The sequence below is a fragment of the Aquila chrysaetos genome, chromosome 21 (assembly GCF_900496995.4).
Source record: "Aquila chrysaetos chrysaetos chromosome 21, bAquChr1.4, whole genome shotgun sequence".
NCBI lineage: Eukaryota > Metazoa > Chordata > Aves > Accipitriformes > Accipitridae > Aquila > Aquila chrysaetos.
In genome coordinates, this window is record NC_044024.1 from 1,636,113 (window position 1) to 1,656,944 (window position 20,832).

At 51.0% G+C, this 20,832-nt stretch overlaps 1 protein-coding gene across 2 annotated transcripts in view; it reads left to right on the forward strand.

The window, feature by feature from the left end:
- The first annotated feature begins 572 nt into the window (after positions 1–572).
- EDA (ectodysplasin A) overlaps positions 573–20,832 on the forward strand; it is an 84,027-nt gene continuing 63,767 nt past the window's right edge. The window contains exon 1 of one of the 2 annotated variants that reach the window (XM_029997279.1): positions 573–992. In XM_029997279.1, the coding sequence (XP_029853139.1) occupies positions 690–992 (303 nt within the window). In that variant the 5' untranslated portion in view covers positions 573–689. The remainder of the gene's footprint in view (positions 993–20,832) is intronic. The other variant, XM_029997278.1, reaches the window with a different exon arrangement.

Sequence of the window (20,832 nt, forward strand, 5' to 3'; positions counted from 1 at the left end):
GTGAGCGACGCATGCCCCGGCGCTGAGCAACCACCCGCCCTCTTATTTTCAGCATCGGCCTGTAACTCTCCGCTCTGTTTGTAAAGAAAAGAACGAAGACGACGCTGGAAGACGTGGGCGCGTGCCGCAGGCTGGCAGCGGGTGCCCGTGGGTGGGAGCCCCGGCGTGCGGGCGTGCGATACCCCTCGGCGGACCCTGCTCCCGCGCTCGCGTGTGTGTGTGCGCGTCCCGTCCCATCCCCTCTGCGAGCTCCCACCACCCGCAACACCTTGTGCCCAAAAAAACCGCATCATCCCCCGCCAGCGGCCACAAAATAAAGGCTGCCGGGAGGAGCGGCGGCGGACGTGACATCTTTCTACCGACGTCCATCCGTCCATCCTTGAATCCATCCATCCATCCGTCCATCCATCCTTGAATCCATCCATCCATCCTTGAATCCATCCATCCATCCGCCCTGCCCCGCTCCCTCCCGCCGGCCGCGCACCGGAGCGGGGCGGGGCGTGGCGGGGCGTGGCTCCGGCGGCCTCTCGTCCCCGCCCTCCCTCCCGGCCCCGCCCCGCTCGGAGCCCCGCCCCCGTGGCGGGGCGCTGGGGCGGCCCCGGCCGCGCAGCCCCGCGGCGGCACGGCGCGCCCCGGCCGAGCATGGAGCAGTAGCGGCTCGGCGCCTCGCCGCTCCGTTACCGCCGGCCATGGGGACGGAGCGCAGGGGGGAGGCGGCGGCCGAGCCCCGCGGCGGCTGCGCCTGCGGCGGCGGCGGCGGTGGCGGCGGCGGCGGCAGCTGGCGGCTTTTCCTCGGTTTCTTCGCGCTGTCGCTGGCGCTGCACGTCCTGACGCTGGGCTGTTACCTGGAGCTGCGCTCCGAGCTCCGCCGGGACCGCGGCCCGCAGCCCGCCGCTCCTCCGCGGCGGGACGGAACGGCGGCAGCGCCACCGGGCTCCCCGGCCGCCGGCCGGCCGCAGAGACCCGCCGAGGGAGCGGAGAGGCGCCAGCAGGTGGGTGCCGGGCCGGGGGGGTGGTGGTGGGGGGGGGGGGGGGGGGGACACCGCACTTGGAAAAAGGGGGGGAGGGGTGGAAAAAGCCCCAAAGCGGCGCCGGCGGGAGTTAAATTTGGGGAGAACTTGGTTTGCTTTGCCTTGGCTGGAAAGCGTGAAGGGGCAGCCGGTGCTCCGGGGGTCTCCGAGGGGCTGCCGAGGGCCGGCCGCGCTCCACCTGCTGCTGCCCGCCGTTGTCCTATCGCTCCGTCGTGACAGCCCCGCCGTATCGGCTCCGCTCCCGACAGCCCGGCCTTTGCCGGGGGGGAAGAGCGCGGTGTTTGTGGCCGGGACAGCCCCGGGCGCTCCTCAGCCATCGGCGGAGGTCTCCTCCTCCTCCTCCTCATCCTCCTCCTCCTCTTCCTCCCCGGGCGGGCGACCCTGCGGCTGGAGAGCTCTGCACAGCTCAGCTTTAAATCTGCTCCTCCGGCCCACCGCCTTTTACGGTGCAAATCCTGTTCCCTGCGCACCACTGCTCCCCTCCTGGGGTGGTTTTGATTATTTGATTTTTTTTTTTAATTTTTTTTTTTTTAACCCCCCCCCGCCCTTGCCCTGCAACCAAGATGCATCAGCCTTTTTTTGGGGGGGGGGTCGTCCCCCCCCCCGTCCCTTGCCCCCCGAACTGTGCAGGACAGGTTGGCTTCTGCCTCCAATTTTCCTCGCTGGCGTACGGAGCCCCTGGGAGCCGTGGTGCCCGGGGGGGCTCGCCTGTCCCGAGAGCCTCTGGGAGAGCAAGAGCGGAGCTGGGGCCTCCGCTCGCAAACTTAGCTCATTTTTTCCAGGCACGAAACCTCGCTGCAAGCAGGATAAGCTGGAGGAAGGAGTTTCCTCCCCTTTGAGCCTCGCGAGCGGATGGCCCGCTCCCCAAAGGTGCTGGGTGGCTTTGCTGGGGGGGGGATCCCGGGGGTCAGGGGGGGAGCGGAGACCCAAAGCCCTGCCTCAGCACCCCGGCAGCCCTTGCCTTGCTGGTTATCAATGCATGGCGGGGAGAAGGAGTGGGGGGGGGCAGGACAAAAATAGCTTTGATAAAGCTGCGAGTTTGGAAACTCTTCCTCCTACTTGGCAGCGGGCAGCCGTTCCGCTGCGCCGGCCTCGGCTGCTCCCGGGAAAGCCGGGCTCGCGCCTTCCAGTGGGTATTTGGATTCTGCAGTTTCCCATAATAAAATCTAAGTAAGTGTTGAACCGGAGAGAACCCGCACTATCTGGTCATTGCTTCCCCCCCCCCCCCCCCTTCAGTCCTTAAGCGGTGTCAGCATAAAGTGAGTCGGAGCAGCTTGATGTCGTGTTGGAATTCTTAGGTTGTCTTGTAATAGCATGCGGCTGAAGTTCCTTTCGTGTTATCGTGCTGGATCTGTTTAGTCTTTAGAGCTCTTCTTTCCAGCGAATGTATAATGAAATACCAGGATAAATAGTTGAGGCATTCATAAATTACAGCGTTAGATAATTTGTCTCTGGATGTGTACGAAGATCCAAGCGTCGCTTGCTACAGCTGACATACTCCAGATAAGGTAATGCTAATTATTTATTTCTTTATTTTACATCTGGCCTGTCAGGCGTAAGATGAAAAATTCTTTTGGACATATTGAAGCAGTTGGTTGTGAGAGAAAGTTTCCTTGTAGTAAGGGCACGTGAAACGCGAAGTTTAATGGGCAGCGTACAGCTTGCAGCCTAACTGCTGGCACCGAAAACGCTCTGTTTGGAAACTGGTGCTGTGACAACGTGTAATTAATGTTATTTGTAGTAGTGCTGCTCTCCTGTTTCTCACTGACTTTTCTGCCTTACTGCTCGCTTGAGTCTGTGTGCAGCTAAAAAAACCCACCTTCTGTGTCTTAGGATGCTGTGAATATATCCCTTCTGCGATTAAAGCAAGGAAATGAGGTATTTGCAAACAGCCTTATTTAAGAAGTTACTGTCAACAGTGTGAAAAGCTTTGGGGTATGTATGGGGTTCCCAGCTGCTTTCCAGCCGGTAGCAGCCAAGCTGCGCTGCTGCTAAATCCAAAGTGGGGTCCCGTGCACGTGTGTCGGGAGGCAGATGCTTACATAAATTAAGCAGAAATTACTAAATAATTATTTCAAGAGATCCGATCAATGACATCTCTCTCCCAGGGACCGGTCAGGGTCGGGGTGCATTGGGGGGATCCAGTGTCCTGATAAAGACGGTGCTGTGAGCCCTCAAACGGTCCTTTCGCTGTGTTTAGTTATGCGAAGTATTTTCAGTAAAGAGGCCGAGTAATGACTGCATGCATTGCGATTGTACAAACTGATTTTAAAAAACAAAAATATTCCTCTCCATGACCATTTCCCCCCCCGCCCCGCTTCCTGACCCGAGGCGGGAGGGAGAGGAGCGGGGGGAAGGACGGGGAGCGATGGTCAGCACCGAGATTTTGGCAGAAATCTCGCCTGGCCACGTGCCAGAAATGACCTCATGACAGGAGTGAGATTTGGCAGCTCGATAACGCCCCGCTTCCCTATCTTACAGGGTAGTCAAATATGTAACTCATTTAAGATACAAGGGCAATTTTTCATGGCAGAGGTTGAGGCATTGTAGTTCACATCTTTGTCCCAGAAGCTGCGGGGCGTTGCATCACCAGTTTGGCTTCAAGATGAAAAGTCTGTTAGTGCCGCTTTAATTCATCGACTCTTCGATTGCTGTCCCTCTGAGATGCGATAGCAGATTTGGGGATCAGTGGTACATGCAGCCTTGACTGACGTTATAAAATCTAAATAATCCCTTCAGACGGACACGCTGTGGAACACAAAAGTGATTCTGTCGGCGCGTTCGTTAGCGTTCGGCAGGCACTTCGCTAATGGCTCCGCTCGCAGACGAGAGGCAGCAGGGTACTATGTACCGCTCATTAAAATACTTTATGCCTAAACTAGATCGTGTTTTGTTGTCAAAAAAATCATCCCTGTAATAGTTGAGCCTCGCGGAGCATCATTTATGTGCTGCTTCTCCGAGCAAGTCCGTGTCGTGCCACGTTTCTGCAAAAACTTGTTTTTCGCAAATGCCAAGCGAAGCGCGTGCCCTTGTGAATGTCCCGAGACGGGCTTAAAAGTTGCCAAAGTCTGCCTCTTGGAATAAGATCAAATACCCATCAGATCCGACCGATCAAACTCCTTGTGGAGGCCGGGGAGGGCTGTCTGATTGTCGTGGCCGGGGGCGGCTGCCGAGTCATCCAAAAAAATGTGCTGAGCAGGAATTGGGTTACCAGCGTTTACCTTCACCAGCACCGATGGTGTCCGTTCCCAGGTCTCCACCTCTCGCCTTTTTAATGAGGGACGTACCCGCTTTCGAGAAGCGCTTACATCAGCATTCTTGCCAATAGCATTGCTTTCCTGCCAGTATTTTTAATTCCACCAAAGCAACAGGTATAAACCCCCTAAATGTTCGTTTCCTTGGTTTTCTTCCCTCTCCCACCTGTATCCCTCCATCTCCTGAACTAGCAGTCAGGGTCCTCCTGTTCCAGTAGTTGTTAGGCAGTACACGGCCCCGTTAATTTATATCTGCCTTCTAAAAGCCTGCTTGCTCATTTGATAAGGAAATTACAGGAATAAAGCTTTAGAGGCGAAGTAGTGTTCTGCCTGTAGTCGTGGATAAAGAAATATAGTGAGGGTGAGGGTGTGCAACTTAGTCTATGCACACTGCTTTTCTTTTTTTTTAATATTTAGTAAAAATGAATAACTGGCTTTACTTGAGGGGAAGGTAGGAAAAGATTTAGGGAGTAATATATAGGTTTTTCTCTGTTTCTGGTCAGGATGCTGTGGCAGAGTAATTCTTGGTGAATTATTTGGGCGGTTTCACCTGGAGAAGGGCTGTGGCATGTTGGCCTCTAACCAGCTGTGGGAAAGGGCCGTTGGTTGTAGAGGACAGACGGACATCGCATTGTCTTTCACACTCAGTCTGTTGTTCACCCTCTGCCACCCAAGGGTCGTAACGGAAAATAGGGAATTGTGGCCAGGTACTTGCTGCTGTCTGTTCTCAGAATGGTTGTACGGTAGCTTCTCAAACTGATGTTGTCAGTCCAGTGTAAGTAGCTCTATACTGAAAATGGAGTATTGGAGGTTGGTCAGAACACCTTGGCAAGACTTACATAGTGTAAAAGCAGAAGGGTGTTAGTGCTCAGCCATGAGGGCACCTTGGTGTCTTTTGCCTCACTAATGTGAAATCGCAATTATTTTGCCCTTTCTTCTCAATTCCAGCTCCAGAATAAAAGGCAGCATTCAGGAGCGATTTGCACAACATGCTCTCAATGGGTCTAAAAGGCATTAAAGCTGCTCCAGAGACTTCTCCCTCCCCGAGCATACCTCGAGCTCATCCATGCACGTTCATCCCCGCGTCTGGTTCCTGCATCCCGAGCCGGGAGGCTGCGCCGGCGCGTGATGGATTGGGATCGAGCCGAAACCCGACAGCACGCTGAAAGCTTTGAGCAGAGGGTCTTGTTGGAAACGCTTCTCCAGCCTTAGCCCCCTCCGAAAGCAGCCTCTGCGCGGTGCCCTGCGGGGCACTAACCTTGAAAGACCTGTTCAGGGCTCCTGCTTTGGTGTTTCATGACTTCTGATCCCGGCTTAGTGGAAACCCCGGGTCTCTGCAGGCAGAGGGAAGATGGTGTTTAGGGATGCGCTTCATGGTGGGTTTTCCCTCGAATTAGACTTGGCGGTCTTGGTTGTAGCTGGAGGATGCTCTTACAGGGCAATAAAGGGAGACCGCAGCGCGCTATCTGGCTAATAACTCGTCGGGGCTCTGGTAACCTTCATTCACGTTTGAACGGTGCCCGTCCCTCGACAGAGAGGATAACATTCCTGAGGCTGCGTGAGGTTTGGGGTCTATGCCGGGAAGAGGGGCTGCAGCGGGGTTGCCTGATACCAAATAGAAAACATATTTCTGCTACTATGCCTATGAATATTCTGTGCAAAATCTGGCATGAGTATATCAACTCCTCCCTCAAAAAAGAAAACGGTACAGAATGGCAGTGGCTGCTGGGGACGCTGCATGAATTGGAAAATTTGAAGTACAGCATGAGCTTCACCCCGAGTCTTTGAGGTGCATCCCTGCGTGTGCCGTAGGTTTAACTCCCGGCGTGCGGAGGAACCGTCTCCTTCGGCTGCGTGGGGACTGCCCGGCTGGTGTGCTGCCGGGCTCCCGCCGCCTTGGGCACCTTCCTGCCCTGCCGACTTCGGGGTTTATGATGCCGCATGGGTGCGTTTCGTTCTGCCTCCCGACATCGAGCAGGCGAGACGGACGCCGTGTCGCATGCGGTGGGATGTCACCGCTCGCGAGCTGTTTGGCTGCGAAGGCTGGAGCTTAGGAATTCCCCTTTGGAAAGGGGGGAAACCGTCAGCGAGAAAATAGATAGCTGTGGATCTGGGGTCCCTGAGCGCAGGTCGGCTGCAGGCGCGTCTCGCCGGGGACACCCTCAAAGTGCTGGGGATGCTGGCGAGAATAGTGAGGAGGTGTTAAAAAAAAAAAAAAAACCAAAAACAACAACAACAAAAAAATGTCCCATCTAGGAGAGAAGAAGCAGTAGGAAAATATGAAATATATTTTGCAACTGCTGTCTCAAAGCTTGTGTCAACATCAGGCGGATTATCTACCCCGGGGAGAGCGCAGGCAGCCTCGCTCTGTGGCCAGTGGGGGACAAGTATGAAGTTAATTCAGCGATGCACAGGAAGGAGGACAGGCTTCAGCTCACGGAGGAACGCGGGGATGCCGATATCTCGTTGGAAACAGAAAAACACAGGAATAACGCATCCCGACGGGGTCGGCCCCGGCATCCCGCCCGCGCCGAGGGGAGCAGGTGCCGAGGGCAGGGCGCAGCGGTCGGCGCGCGCCCAGCGTGCGTGCGCTATAGAAATAACGGAGCGAGCGGCCAAGCGCGCAGCCGAAGCGAGCAGCCGTCGCTTGAGCCGCTGTCCCGAGGAGGCTGGCCGGTGGGACGGCGTGCGCCCGGAGCGCGGTCCTTCCTTCCTTTCCAGGCTCTTGCGAGCTCTGCCCCGTCTTCCCCTTCCGGAGCTGAGCTTGCCGGTGTATTTTCTTTATTTTTATTTTCTGCTCGTTCCGTTAAGGGTAAATGGTGCAACTTCGTGCAAGGGCTAGGAGTTTTTATCAGCGTTTATTGAATTCCTTGATGGAGAACGTTGTTGTTGCCAAAGTAAGTGTTTGACCGACACGTGACCAAAGTTGCAGGGTTTTTCCACAATTTTTAGATGAGTTAACTGGCAAACACTCAAACCTGTGTTTTTAAGAACGCTCGGTGGCATTCCAAAGTTATCTTTCACTTAACCTCAGAGTACGTAGTGCTTTATATCAAACCGATATTATTCTAACCTTTTAACGTTATTTTTCTTACCGCATAATACTATAAATCTTCTCTGCTCTTCCATACACATGTAGTATCTTGTAATGCTAATTAAACTGCACATTATCCTAATTTTGCTCTCATACTAATCCAATATATTTTTCTTGACTGGAAGCCAAACCCTGAGAGCTTCGGAGCATGCAAAGCTCCCATTCCAGTCTTATTATATGTTAATGACTTTATATTTTAATATCTTTCAACACTTTAAGAGGATGTTATTTTTAGAGGTGTCTGGCTGCGAAAGGTAACCCGCGTGCGAGAGGCTGAGGGTTTTTTGTGAATGTGAAGCACTAAGTAAGCTCTGTGCAGTGAGTAAGTGGTAAGCGTGTCTCTGAAGATGTGTAATCTGTCAGAATTCATTGTGCACAAGTACAAAATTACAGTGAGATTTGGATGCAATTTTAAAATAGTTAACTGTCTTTATAGGAGAGGAAAATAAAACCCTTGCCTAGACTTTTACATGTTGCAGTTGTAAGTGCTCTCTTGTTAAACTCTTGGGGAAACACACTGTTTTTGTATGCTAATGGTGCTGATGCCAGTTGGGCCTGAATGCTACTATAACAGAAATAATTACTCGCAGATGGGTGGATATTAAAATGAGCTCTTTCCATAAGCCCAAATAAAATTCTGTTGTAAGTGCAAAGTACTAAATATGCAAGATTGTATTGATGAAATGCCAGTGCTATAATGTTTTCCAAATGGCAAGTGCCAGCATCCTCCTGCTGAAGCTCCACCTCGGCTGCAGCTTGTCGTTCTCCAGTCTATCTGCACTTCCTCAGAAATGGCTCTCGCAGCAGGAGAAACAGAACAGCAACTTGAAATGATATGTAAATCTGCAAGCGATTTAGCTCTGCGCGCTGTGCCTCCTGTCTGCGCATGGAAAGGAGGAATACCGTGCAAAGCTGAACCCCTGCCTCCGGCGCTTTCTTCTTGGTCACATTCATTCAGGAGGCCTAAATGCATCGAGAAAAGTGGGGGATGCTGGCAGCGGGCATCGCGGTGCGTGGCTTTGCAGCGGCGGGCATTGCACAGCATGTTGTGTTGCAGGGCTTTGCAGTGATGAGTGTTAAGCAGTGTGGCATGGCATAGCATGGCTTTGCAACGGCCGGTGTTGCAGGGCATGGCATGGCGTTGCATGGCATGGCATTTGCATGGCTTTGCAACAGCTGACGTTGCGTGGCATGGCGTTGCGTGGCTTTGCAACAGCCGGCGTTGCAGGGCATGGTGTTGCATTGCATGGCATTTGCATGGCTTTGCAACAGTCGATGTTGCGTGGCATGGCATTGCATGGCTTTGCAACAGCTGCCGTTGCAGGGCATGGCGTTGCATGACTTTGCAACGGCCAGCGTTGCAGGGCATGGCATGGCGTTGCATGACTTTGCAACGGCCGGCGTTGCAGGGCATGGCATGGCGTTGCATGACTTTGCAACGGCCGGCGTTGCAGGGCATGGCATGGCGTTGCATGACTTTGCAACGGCCGGCGTTGCAGGGCATGGCATGGCGTTGCATGACTTTGCAACGGCCGGCGTTGCAGGGCATGGCATGGCGTTGCAGGGCATGGCTTTGCAACGGCCGGCGTTGCAGGGCATGGCATGGCGTTGCATGGCTTTGCAACGGCCGGCGTTGCGTGGCATGGCATGGCGTTGCATGGCTTTGCAACGGCCGGCGTTGCAGGGCATGGCATGGCGTTGCATGGCTTTGCAACGGCCGGCGTTGCAGGGCATGGCATGGCGTTGCATGGCTTTGCAACGGCCGGCGTTGCAGGGCATGGCATGGCGTTGCAGGGCATGGCTTTGCAACGGCCGGCGTTGCATGGCATGGCATGGCGTTGCATGGCTTTGCAACGGCCGGCGTTGCAGGGCATGGCATGGCGTTGCATGGCTTTGCAACGGCCGGCGTTGCAGGGCATGGCGTTGCGTGGCATGGCGTTGCATGGCTTTGCAGCGGCCAGCGTTGCGTGGCGTGGTGGTGTGTCGCTTGGCTTTTCAGCGGTGAGCGTTAATCAGCGTGGGGTTGCAGGGCTTTGCAGCAGCGGGTGCCGCATGGCACGGTGTGGCTTCGCGGCGGCACGGCGTTGCGTGGCAAGGTGTTGTGTTGCATGGGGTCGCGGTCACTGCGTGTTGTTGGATTTGCGTGGCTTTGCAGCAGGACTTTGACGCGGTGGCTGGGAGGAGGAGAGGCGTGGGGAAGGCTCACCCCCCCTGCCCCTCCTGGCAGAGCTGCCTCTAGTTCGATGGGCTAAATTTGGGCGAGCACAGAGCTGCCAGCCAGCCACGGAAAGGATGGCAAACGTGGCTTTGCAAGAGGAGGCCCTCCTTGTCTCTGCTGTTTTTACCTCCTTTACAAGAGGCCCGGTGTGCCAGGAGCAGCCCCTTGGTGACAAAGCAGGGTAAATACCCGATCCCCTGGGGCAATGGGCTGGCTGCCTTTAATCCCTCTTTGCAATTCATTTTACCTCTGTGTTTTAAATCCCTCTTGAGGCACATAACAAGGTGGAAGGGGGAAGACGGTGAGAAAGTTTCTTAAGCCAGCGCTTGCAGCAAAATCCACCTCTGAGCGTGTAACAGCTCTGTAATTGTAAATTATATAGGGGTGGAAGAGTTGGGGAGCTGCTCTGTCGGGGTCGTGGGGCCAAGGCTGAGCCACGTCCCTGGTGGCTCCGGCTCCAGGCTCGGACCAGCACCGATGCTCCTGGCCGTGCTCCGGGATGTCCTGTGGCTCTTCTGGTCGCCCCATGATAATTAAGCTGGGTGCTGCCGCTCCTGCACGCTGCTCCCTCGGATAAACCTCCTCAAACCTCCTTAACCGGCTGCTCCGTTGTCCTGTCCCGTCTCCGTTTTCCGTTTCGTATCTTAAGGAGTGCGATGGTGGCGTTGCTCCTCGGAGAGCATCTCCTCCGTCCTTCGCTCCCTGGCAGCCCCTTGCTGCCCTGCTGGGGAGCGGGAGGTGGCCGGTGCTCCCTCGGCCGGGACCCTCTGTCAAAAGTGCTGCCCCCAGGAGTCAGGCTTGCGTGTCTCAAGGGAATGCTATCCCTCCGCTTTTGGTTTTTCAGTTGTTCTATTCCACGTTCTCCATCGCCCTTACAGTCAGCGTTTCTCTATAGGTCCGCGCGTGTGGGGGTTTTGTTTTTCTGTGTGGGAAAAAACCCAACCAACGCTAAGCGCTTGCAACAGGAGAAAAGATGAGACCAGTGCTCCTGATGGTAGGTCCCGTGCTGGAGCAAGAAAATGGGTATTTAGGCTATGTTGACTGCAGATGCTCATCTGGTCCTGCTCCCTCTGGGGGCAGCCCTGGTGAGGAAGGGGCTGCTTAGGGAAGAGAAAATAATGTCATGCATCTAGATACACAGCAAACACCTCCTTTGCTTTAGTGGCGAGAAGACATAAATACAGTGTACCTTGTCCAGCAGGAAAAAAAAAAATCTTTGGCTTCTTGCTTTCATTTTCTCATCCGTGAAGCGGCAGCGGCTTTTCCCAGGTTTCCCAGGGAAGCGTGGGACTGTGGGCACTGCGTGGGGCAGGCACTAACGGCCTGAACAGACTTCACGCGATCCTTCCAGTCTTCTCCATGTGCTGGGCTCAGTGAAATGAATCCAGGAAATAACTTTGGAGCAATGATTTCCTTCGACCTTGCAAATAAGTTGCTGAGCTACTGCTAACCTTAACCAGCACTTTTTAAAAATTATCCTCTGGGATAGGAAAATAGGATAAATCATTTAAAGCTGATAGCTGGAATGGTTGCTGCCCTGCTGTGACACTGAGAGGACTAAACAGTTCAGACTGAGAAATGAGAGTTTTATTTTTCTTCTTTACTGCAGTTGTGGGGTGCTGCCATTCTGCCTGTCGGTGCATTTTACCTGGGTTCTCATCAGACGATGAGAAACCTGGGGCTGCAGGAGTTAGGAGGGGTGGCGTTTCTGCCTGGAAAGCTTTAATTCTCATGCTCTCCCATAAAACATACCCTATGGCAGAAAAATCAGATCAAAATAGGAATTGCTGGACGTGCAGCTGATGAGGTGTATGTAGAGAGCAGGATGAAAACGTGTAAAGAAAATAGTTGGTTTTTAACTGCAGCTGTTACTATCTTTTTAGTGATAATGAACTAAATTAGTACGTTGGCTGCCTTTGAGCTATGGCTAGGCTTGTTGGCGCTTGCTGGGTTTGTGGTGTTAACTCTTGCTGGGAAGCTGGGTGATCCTGGGTGAGGGGAGGCCTTGCTCACCCGCTCCCACCGGGACCTGACTTACCTCTGTGCCGTTGGAGTAAATTGTGGGAGATTTTATCTTTTGAACATCTAAAGGAGACCTTTTGGGGGGGGGGGGTAAAGCTTAAAGATGGTAATTGTCATTTTTAAAGGATTATTGTATCTTCTTTTTAGCAACACCTTTTTTGCTGGCTTGGGGTTTTCTTCTATTTCCTCTGTTGTTGAAAGGAGTTGTTTTGACTCAGAATATGGCTCGTGCACAGATTCCGGGACTGCGCAGAACTTGGTATTATCCGACAGAATGAGCTTACCTGGAAAGTGCAGCTGTGTTACTGGTGATGCTGTGCTTTAATTCCAGCTCCTCGGGCAGCACAGCAGGATTGTTGTGCTGCTCTCCTCTTCGGTGGCTGCTGACCCATCTGCATCCCTGCCCAAAGCCCCTTTTGTTTTGCAGGTCCTGGAACTTAATTTTGAAAGCCCAAATGTACGAGTAAACTGCACGTGAAAGATTTGAGCTCAGATCTAGGGATCAGTTACTTTTGCAGCATCGCTGCAGTTTTCCGGCCTCTGGTGGTGGAACAGGTAAATGGGGGAAAAAGGGGTTTTCCATGCCAAGGCTCACATGCCAGAGCTTCCAAGGCACTTCAGCAGAAAAATGTTTCTGATATGGCAGTGATGGGCTTTAAGGTGCAGGGTCCTGCTGCACCGAAACGGGCTGGATGTGCAGAATCACCCCAGTGACGTTAAATCCTTCTCCTACGATAACTGCTAGGAAAAAATTGAGACACTTCAAACTTTTTTAAAGCGAGGGGCCGGTGTCCTGGGGCATTCCTGGGCAGGGGCTGTTGGTGAACCATCTGCTTGAGGAGAACATCCCAGAGGCTCGCTGTCCTGGGGCTCGCTGCTGAGCAGCCCTTAGCCCAGGCTTTCCCAGACGTGGTTAGAAGCAGGTTCGGAGACTTACATTAACTCTATGTGAGAGCTCTTGGCTACTTAGTCCCCAGCACCATGTAGCCAGAAGCTGCGTATCTGCTGGTTGCTGCTTTAGGGGTTTTTTTGTTTTTTCTTTTTTGAAGGAGAAGTAAAACCCAGTCGGTTTGCTGCATGAGACCGAGTAACCCCAAATCGCTTTGTTCTGGTGCTGCTTCTGTTGGTGTTGCAGTATTCTTCTGGGGAAAACTTGTATTGCCTGAGCACTGTCCTAGGATCGCTTGGGGTTTTGGAAGGTTTGGTGTGGTTTTTTGTTTTGTTTTTGTTTATATCTTCTTTACTGTCAGTGTGGGAAATCCCAGGAATGCTGCTAACAAACAAGGTATTCAGGTAGCAAAGCTCATGGGAGGATGTTGAAAGAAAACACACGCAAACCTCTTTCCTACTGCATGCTTCCCTTCTGGGCTATATACGTTTTCACGAGTGAGTTTTCTCTCGTTTTTCTTAAGCAAAAGATTCAGTAAGCCACAGCTGGACTTTGCAGCAGGTCTTTGCTTTTGCTGATGCGGTGATAGGATTCGAGCTCATTCTTCAGTAGCAGCGATGCTGAGGCCTTGTTCAAAGTAGAAGGGAATGTGCGCGGGAAAAGTCCTTTGACTAAAGCCTTTAGCTGAGCCTGTGGAGGCTCAGCACTAATCTTGCTCAGCTGCACTTGGCCTCCGTGTCTGGCGAGACAGATGGATGAGAAACACCAAACCTTTTGCTCGTAGGGTGGATTTTCCTTAGGAGATGTTGGGAGCCTCCGTGCTCAGTACTCGTACGGATGCTGGTGTTTTTAATCCCTGGAGACCTCGGAGCTCCGTCCCGCGCATCGCCCGTGCGTGCTGGCGCGGTGCACGGGGGCTGTTTCTCGTTTCGGTCTCGACACCGGCGGCAGGCGATGGGCGAGAGCCTTGTACCGCCGTGCCGTGCCGTTCGGTGCCGGGAGCCGGACTGGTCTCCGCGGCTGCACGCTGCTACCTTGGCATCGTCCCTGGCTGCAAAGGTCCCGGCCGGCGGCGAAGTCACGTAGCGGGGAGCAGCAGCCGGTGCACGGCTCTGAAGAGGAAAGCAGCACGCCCCTCATAAAAGCAGGATCTGACTTCAAACAAATGTGTACGGCACAGTTGTTGTTAGCACTCTTATGTGCGGCTGCGAGGCTTGGACAATTTATAGGCGCTGCGTCGAGCGCCTTAGTCGGTTCCATATGTGCCGTCTTCGTGCGCTGGCTGGTATGAAATGGTAGGATGAGCTCTCGGAAGTTGAGGTCTTCAAGTGTTAAATACAAAGCGCTGCTCCTGCAGGCTCAGCTCTGCCGATCCAGGCGTCTGGCGCACATTTCTAACAACAGGCTGGATTTGCCAAAGAAAATTACGCTGGATACAGCAGAATAGCTGTCAACTCTTTCCTCCCTAGTCTGCCAGTCTGCTTTTCTCTTGCTTTTCAGAATAACCGGGCTGTCTGGAAGTGACAGGGAAGTTAGCGTGTCTCGGTGCCTAGTGATGCTTCCCCTTGCCCAGCAAAGCCCCGTCCCCTTCCCTCCGTCCTCGCAGCCCCCCCAAGCCAGCAGCCCCCCAGCAGCACCCCACGCGAGTGCCACGGGTCCCTCTGCAAACCCATTGCGGAGGCGAGGGCTGAGGGTCACGTCAGACTGAGAATAACTTGAGTTCTTCTCCTCTGGTAGCCAAATAGGGGAGCAAAGTATTCAAGGCGGGGGAGATTTTGGCTGAAATATTAACTAGCTCGTTTGCATTTAATGAAGACTTTTGGGCTTCTGAGCCCAGTTGCGTGCGGGTGGCTGCAGTTGGGCTCAGAAGAAACCCTCCAGAGAACCCCGGGCTGGTGTCCCCCCACCTCGTGGACCATGAGCTTCTCTGCTGTTGGTTCCTCCTGGCTCAAAACCATTTCTTCTCCCCACGTCTGAAGATGCTGGAAAACCAATCTTTAAATGATAATTCTGATAATGATAGTCGATGGGGGCGGTTGGGGCAGTTAAACTTTTGGTCAGGTCCCAGTGAAGGTCCTGTGTGGCTTCAAGCTACTTGTCTGGATCAGGTACTCAAGCAGTTAAATATTCCTGCTGCTGGTGTACAAAAGCAATGCCAGGTATCTTCCCGGGGATCCAAGTTTGCTATCTGAAATCTGGCAAATAGCAAAAATTTTTATGTCGTGAACAGAAATCACACCCCAAGGCTATGGCTGACAGGGAAGGTCTCACTGACATATTTACCTAGCTATTTTGTTATCATTAAGTACGCTTTCTGAGAAAGACCAAACCTTGAGAACAATAGCAACAAAAAACCACTGTAGGTTTTGTGAGCAGATGCAGCTTCAAGATAACAAATGATTTTTGCTCTTTGTTTGACTACTTGGCATCTAGTGGTTAATTAGTGAGGCCAAGTATAGTTAGATAGTTCATAAAACAAAGTTTTAGAAGCACTGGAATTGAAAGGTTTTGCATTGTGCTTTCTAACTTCAGTCCGTGAGGCTGTTAGAGGCAGGCAATGCAGCAGTTTAGAAACAACTAAAAGTAAACATTTGTTTTGGACAGTACAAGACTGAGTTTGGAAAGGGTGGGAGGGCGGAGGGGAATAGCTTGTGCAGCCCGTCCTGCGGGGATGTGTGTTGAGGGTGCTGTAGAAATGGCACCCGAAAAGCCGGCTTTCCACCAGCCCCGCCTGGGCTTCGGCTTTGCCTTGGGCTGGGACTGGAATCGGTCTTGAATGTTGCTGGGAGGAGGTGGGCTGCCGTGCCGCGCGTTCGTCTGCCGCCCCGTCTGTCCTGGTCCTTTTGCTTGTTTGGAGAATGAAGCAAAACTGCATTTGTAAGAAATAGGGGCAGTCTGCCGTGAAAAATCAATAATAATAGTTCAGGTTATAAAGCAGTGACTTTAGTTCTGATCCAGCTGGTTCCCTTTCTTTCAGTTTTAATTTGCACGATACAGAAAGGCCCTGACATTGAAGTTGGTCCAAACGATGTCTAGGATGCTCTGTTAACGTTGGCATGTATAATACCGAGTAATAAAACATTGTCTGTAAGCATGGACTTAGAGGGTTATTGTACAAAGAAGGGCATAAGAAACACGACACTCAAATTGTGATTCCTGGCAGAAATGCTTTGCAATGGGGAAATTTCAGTTTAGTTAGGGTTGCTTACATGCCTTTCTTCTAGCTGAAGGGCAAATGACACTGTTAGCATTAAATGTTAGTAAATGACATCTTAGCATGAAATATGCCTTACGTCTCCAAAACTGAGTTGGAGTTATTGCTGTTCCAGAAATTCTTCCCTAGTCTTTATTTTGGGTCTTGCCCCAAAATGGACCCAAATTAAATGTTCATGCTAGTAAAGAGCTTGGTAGTGAAGGAAAAACACAGATTAATTGTGCTTCGGGGAAAGGTCTGACAAAGAGCAAGCGAATACATGGGGTGAGCTGGACAGCCCTGTGGTTCGTTTCGTCGGTTCGCCTGTGGGCTCTCGTGTCCGTACGTGTCAGGCTGATGGGTGCCTGCAATGTAACAACAGTAACAAAACCCAGGGCAATTTCGTGGTTTTCTTTTTCTGGCTTTTAGTTTTTTTAAGGCCAGTACTCTGGGTTTGAGTATCTTGGACTTTTGTGGGGAAATTTTATGGTGGTTACCAGCGGTTTAGAGATTGAAGAGATTGTCTGTGTTGTAAGCAATGCCCTGTTGGTCCTGCGTCCCAGGCAGCTGCTGTTGTGGTGGCTCTTAGGTTGGTTGATATAGCTGGGCTTGGTGTACTAATGGCTTTCACACCTTAAGACGAGTGATTTAGGAAGAGCTCATGTAGGAGGCTGTAGCGATGTAGGTTGACTGAAAGCTGGTGAAGATGTGTTTGACAGCTGGAGTTGCAGGGAGGATGAAGCGTCTTGCATAGTGCTCAATTTTAGCTTTAAGTACAATGAATCGTGCTGCTCGTTTGAGATATAATGAATCGGTGGTTAGTTTGGGCTCTTCGTCTACAAAAGGTTTTTTCCAACATGATCTGCCAGGGTTGTTGTCTACAGGGAAGAGAGAGGTGTCAACCTGTTTCGGAAGTGCCAATTGCTACATCTGCAGAAGATCGGCAGAGTTGGGCTTTGTTGGTAAGGAGGCTTCAGTGACACGTTGGACATCACTGCATCTTCCAGCATCTTGTTGAAGAAAGTCAAGCAGCGATGGATTGAGTATTGGGTGGGAATGACGGTGGCGTTGCAGGTTGGGTCATCAGCTCCACGTCCAAGGCTGGAGAAAGGTCCAGCAGTGTCATCGGGGGCGGGGGGTTCACACTCTGTGGATTAGGAGCCCCTAATTCTGAGGGGGGCTACAGTAGCCCGTGCTGAGCCTTGATGCAAACTATGGTTTTGAGACCCCTAAGCTGGTGGCTCTTATCCCTTTGAGTGAACCTCTGAGCAAAACAAACACTTAAAAGAGGAAAGGAAGACAAGTTGGCTTCTTGTGGACATTGCCCACTTTTTCAAGCCTTGCCTACTTTTGTGGGTGCGTTTCTCTTTTTATCACCAGTATGGTGTTACCTGCTGCTCTTCTGGCCAGCCTGGATCTGTTTTGCAGCAAGAAACTAGTATTTCAAAAGTTTTCGAACTTTGGCACGCTTCAAAACTTTTTTTGTTCAGTTGGAGGCAGCGGAGCATGTAATCTGGCGGGGTGGATGTTTTTTCCAGGCAGCTCTATACATTTTCAGTTGATTATATCAGTGAAGTATGTTGACAGCTCTGTGTACCATTCGGCGTTCAGGGCTCGTGTCTGGACTGCGCGGGCTGTGTCGCGCTGTTGATTCCCTACACAAAATAGCTTTCAGGCCTGTAAAGCTGTCACTCAATTGGTAATGGCTACGCTGAGCGGCGGCTGGGGAGAAACGTCTCCTGCTTTAATTGTTGGATAAAAGCAAGTGAGTGCATGTGCAAATTGTATGTCTGTGGCAGAATTTCCCTTTTGCTATTCTTCTCCTGTTGCCCGTGTTCTCCGAGACCCCGATGAAATATAGTAAGTTGGTATTTACCACAGTCAGCTTTTGGTTCACCCTCAGGCTACATCCACCCCCTGAAAAATCAGACTTTTTCTGTTAGTGCCGCAGGGCTTTGTAGAAATTTTTCCTTTTTTTGGCAGAAAATCCAAACCAATTTTGCTCTGGACCAAAGGACCTGTCCCTGAGATGAGGTGCAGCCTCAGGCGATGCCATGCTGGGTCCGACCATGTCCCAGTGCCACCGAAGGAGAGCAGGCAGCCGAGGTTTGCAGGACCTTCACTTTAGCTTTTGGAGCACTTGTCTGTGTTTGTAAATAGCTGCAAGGGGAATGAAACTTTTTGTTTGCATATTTATTTAAGGGGAGGTTGGGTCATGGGTCTTTGAGGAGCACAGAGGCAAGCCTTGGTTTGATCTCACGCCTCTCAAGTATTACTTTGATAATAGCAAGCCTCAGATAGTCTTAAAAAATTGCTTTAGGTTAAAATTGGATTAAGTTTTAAATTTTCATGCTACCCAGTTGGAAACATGTCACTATGTATGTTTTCCACTTTGAAGATCCCTTTGGTGAATAAAAATATTTTGCTTTTTCCTAGTCTGATGCTAAGAATGAAGAAGATTATTCTCAGGTTTCTGCTATCATTGCACAATGCCAACGTTTTCAGATTGAAAGGACTTGGGTTATTTCTTACAGGAACCTAGTTTTCTTTTTTTCCCCCGTGATATCTCCATAACGTAACTGTTTGCACATAAATTAAGCAGAATTCTTTGGCCGACTCTTGTGCACACCTGTGCACTCACATGTTCTGCCAATAAATCGCTGCAGTTAAATGTTGCTTCTAAAATATTTGCTGACAAATGATTTTGGAAATCTAAAAATTATTCTTCTAAGACTTGGACTTCTTGTATGGTCATTTGTGAATTAAGGCTACACGAAAATAGGTTACTGTTTACGTAAATGAACTGTTATTAAAAGTAGCCCGTTGGGTCTTTTGGAGCAGCAGCCGAGTCCTGTTTCTTCAATTCAAGGGTAAATTTGGCAGTGCCCTGGTGTCCTCGGCACCCTGCCTCCCTTCTGCTTCTGCCAGGGTGGACTCCCTCCTTCTGGAGCTTCAGCCATCAGGGGGGACTCTTCGTTCCTTGACGGTGGCTTAAAACCACCCTGATGTTGGTGAGCACCTTCTCCTGAAGACTCCCCCAAAGACGCTTCCCACCAGTGCCGCCGGTAAGACATCGTGCCGCTTCTGACCCCGGGCCAGGGCGGTGGGTGCTCGGTACGGGTTTCATCCTGGGTGCTCGGTACGAGTTTTGTCCCAGGTGCTCGTTTTCAGGTGACCTGTTCCCCCATAGCATGGCCGGTGCAGGAGAAGACCTGCTAGCAGGTCTTCTCTCAGCCAGTCGTTGCTGGCATCATTACTTTCCCAAGGACCCACCAGCAGACCTGCAGGCAAGGTGTTAACCAACAGGCCTGGGGGGAAAAATATAATAAGGCAAGTGGGGAGAACCTCAACCAAGTTTGGAATGCTCAGTGAAGAAGCTTGGGGTGATGTGCTGGAGATGTGGGGCTGGTGTGATGGAGCTGGGACCGGCAAGTCTGGGGAGAGCTGCAAAGAGAATTGGCCAGTTATGAAACAATTTGGCTTTTGGTAAACGTGCTTCTTCCCATTCACAGCTAGGATGTCTCTTGGATGTCGAAGAATGAGTGCTTCTATCGCTTTCTAATTTTGTGCCATCTTTTGTTACTTTGTGCGTTCGTGTAACCCAAATGGGTGAGTTTTTCCTGTAATTATTTGAGGGTCTTGACTGTAGTGACACCTGATAGCAAAGAATTCCCTAGATTCAATTTTTAACATAAATAAAATCCCAAGATAATTAATCTCACGGTTAATGATTATCAGGATGGGCTTTTGGTGAAAGGCTGAGTGCATTGGATTTTCCTGTCATTCCCTGCTTTTATTTCAAGCTATTTCAGAATTGGCGATTGTCTGGGCTGGCCATAGAGGTTTGAGAACGCCAATTATCGTCCCAGTTACGAGGAGTTACCATAAGGGTGATTTCTGGCTGGTAAGGTGACCATACCTCTGCTGTTCTTAATATTAACCCATAAAGTTCCTTGGTGAGCTGGGTATGCAAGAAAGCTGCTTGTCATTATGTTAATGAAATATCGCAGCACCAAGCTTTTCTTTCAAGTCTCAGGGTCACAGCCCTGCACCTTGGAATAAAAAGGGGGGGGGGGGGGTGTTTATGGCTCCGTATCCATCACCTCCAGACTGAGAGGTCTCCCGTACACCGTTGTCTGACCCGCGCTGGTGTGATAAAGCAATGAAAAACCCCGGGCTCGAGGGACTCTGAATATGTATAGGATTATTTCTTTTTTTTTTTTTTTTTTTTTTTTTTTTTTAATTTAAGCTCTCTATTTGTAATCGATGGCTAAGGTTAGCCGAGGTAACGGGAGGAAGATGCTGAGGATAATGCAGCGAGCCCCTGTGTGCTGCAGAGGTAGGATTTACAGTAGGAGAATGCCCTCCGAAGAGCGTGTGTTTGTGCCCACAGCCATTAAGCTTAATAATCTTGCTGTCTGTATCAACTTACAAATGAAAGCTTGCAGTAATTTGGAGCAGCATTTGAATTGTGAGTGGTAGTGATGATGCTGAGCTTGTCTTTTAATGCTGAGTTTAGAGTCTTTGAGGTTTGGATTAAAAAAAACTTCAATGAAACCACAAAAAAGACATTGGAAGCATAACTGAACAGGTGGAACAAATTTGTTAAATCTGTTATTGGGAAAACAGCAACTTGCTTTTAAGAAATAAATCAATCTGCAGCTCAGTGTTTCATAATGAGGAGTGGGATAGGAAAATCTAAAAATATCTACAAATGAGAGCTAATGCTCTGAAGGAACAGATCCAAACTAGAATATAATATTGCCCATTGTGGTGACAATAAGTATTTTAAAGTTCATTGAGATCCTTGCTGTGATGCAGATGGGACTTTAAGAGCCAGCATATTTCACTTGGCTGAGTCCAGTTTTTATTTGCATAATAACTTATTATATGTATTGCCAGTAGCTCGCAGAGCCCCTGGTCAGGATTGGGAAACCACGATGAGTTCATACTCCTCTGCCTGGTGAGACAATATATTCGGCAAAGAACTGGGAGGGAGGCATCTCTAGCAACTAATGCAAGTGATTATGTCCTTGAAATGGCAGGAAAAAACACAGCTTTTAACCCCTGCTTTGGGATGGGGCTGACCTTTGTGTAGCTCGGCTCTTCTCACCGAGTGCCGTTTCAAGGG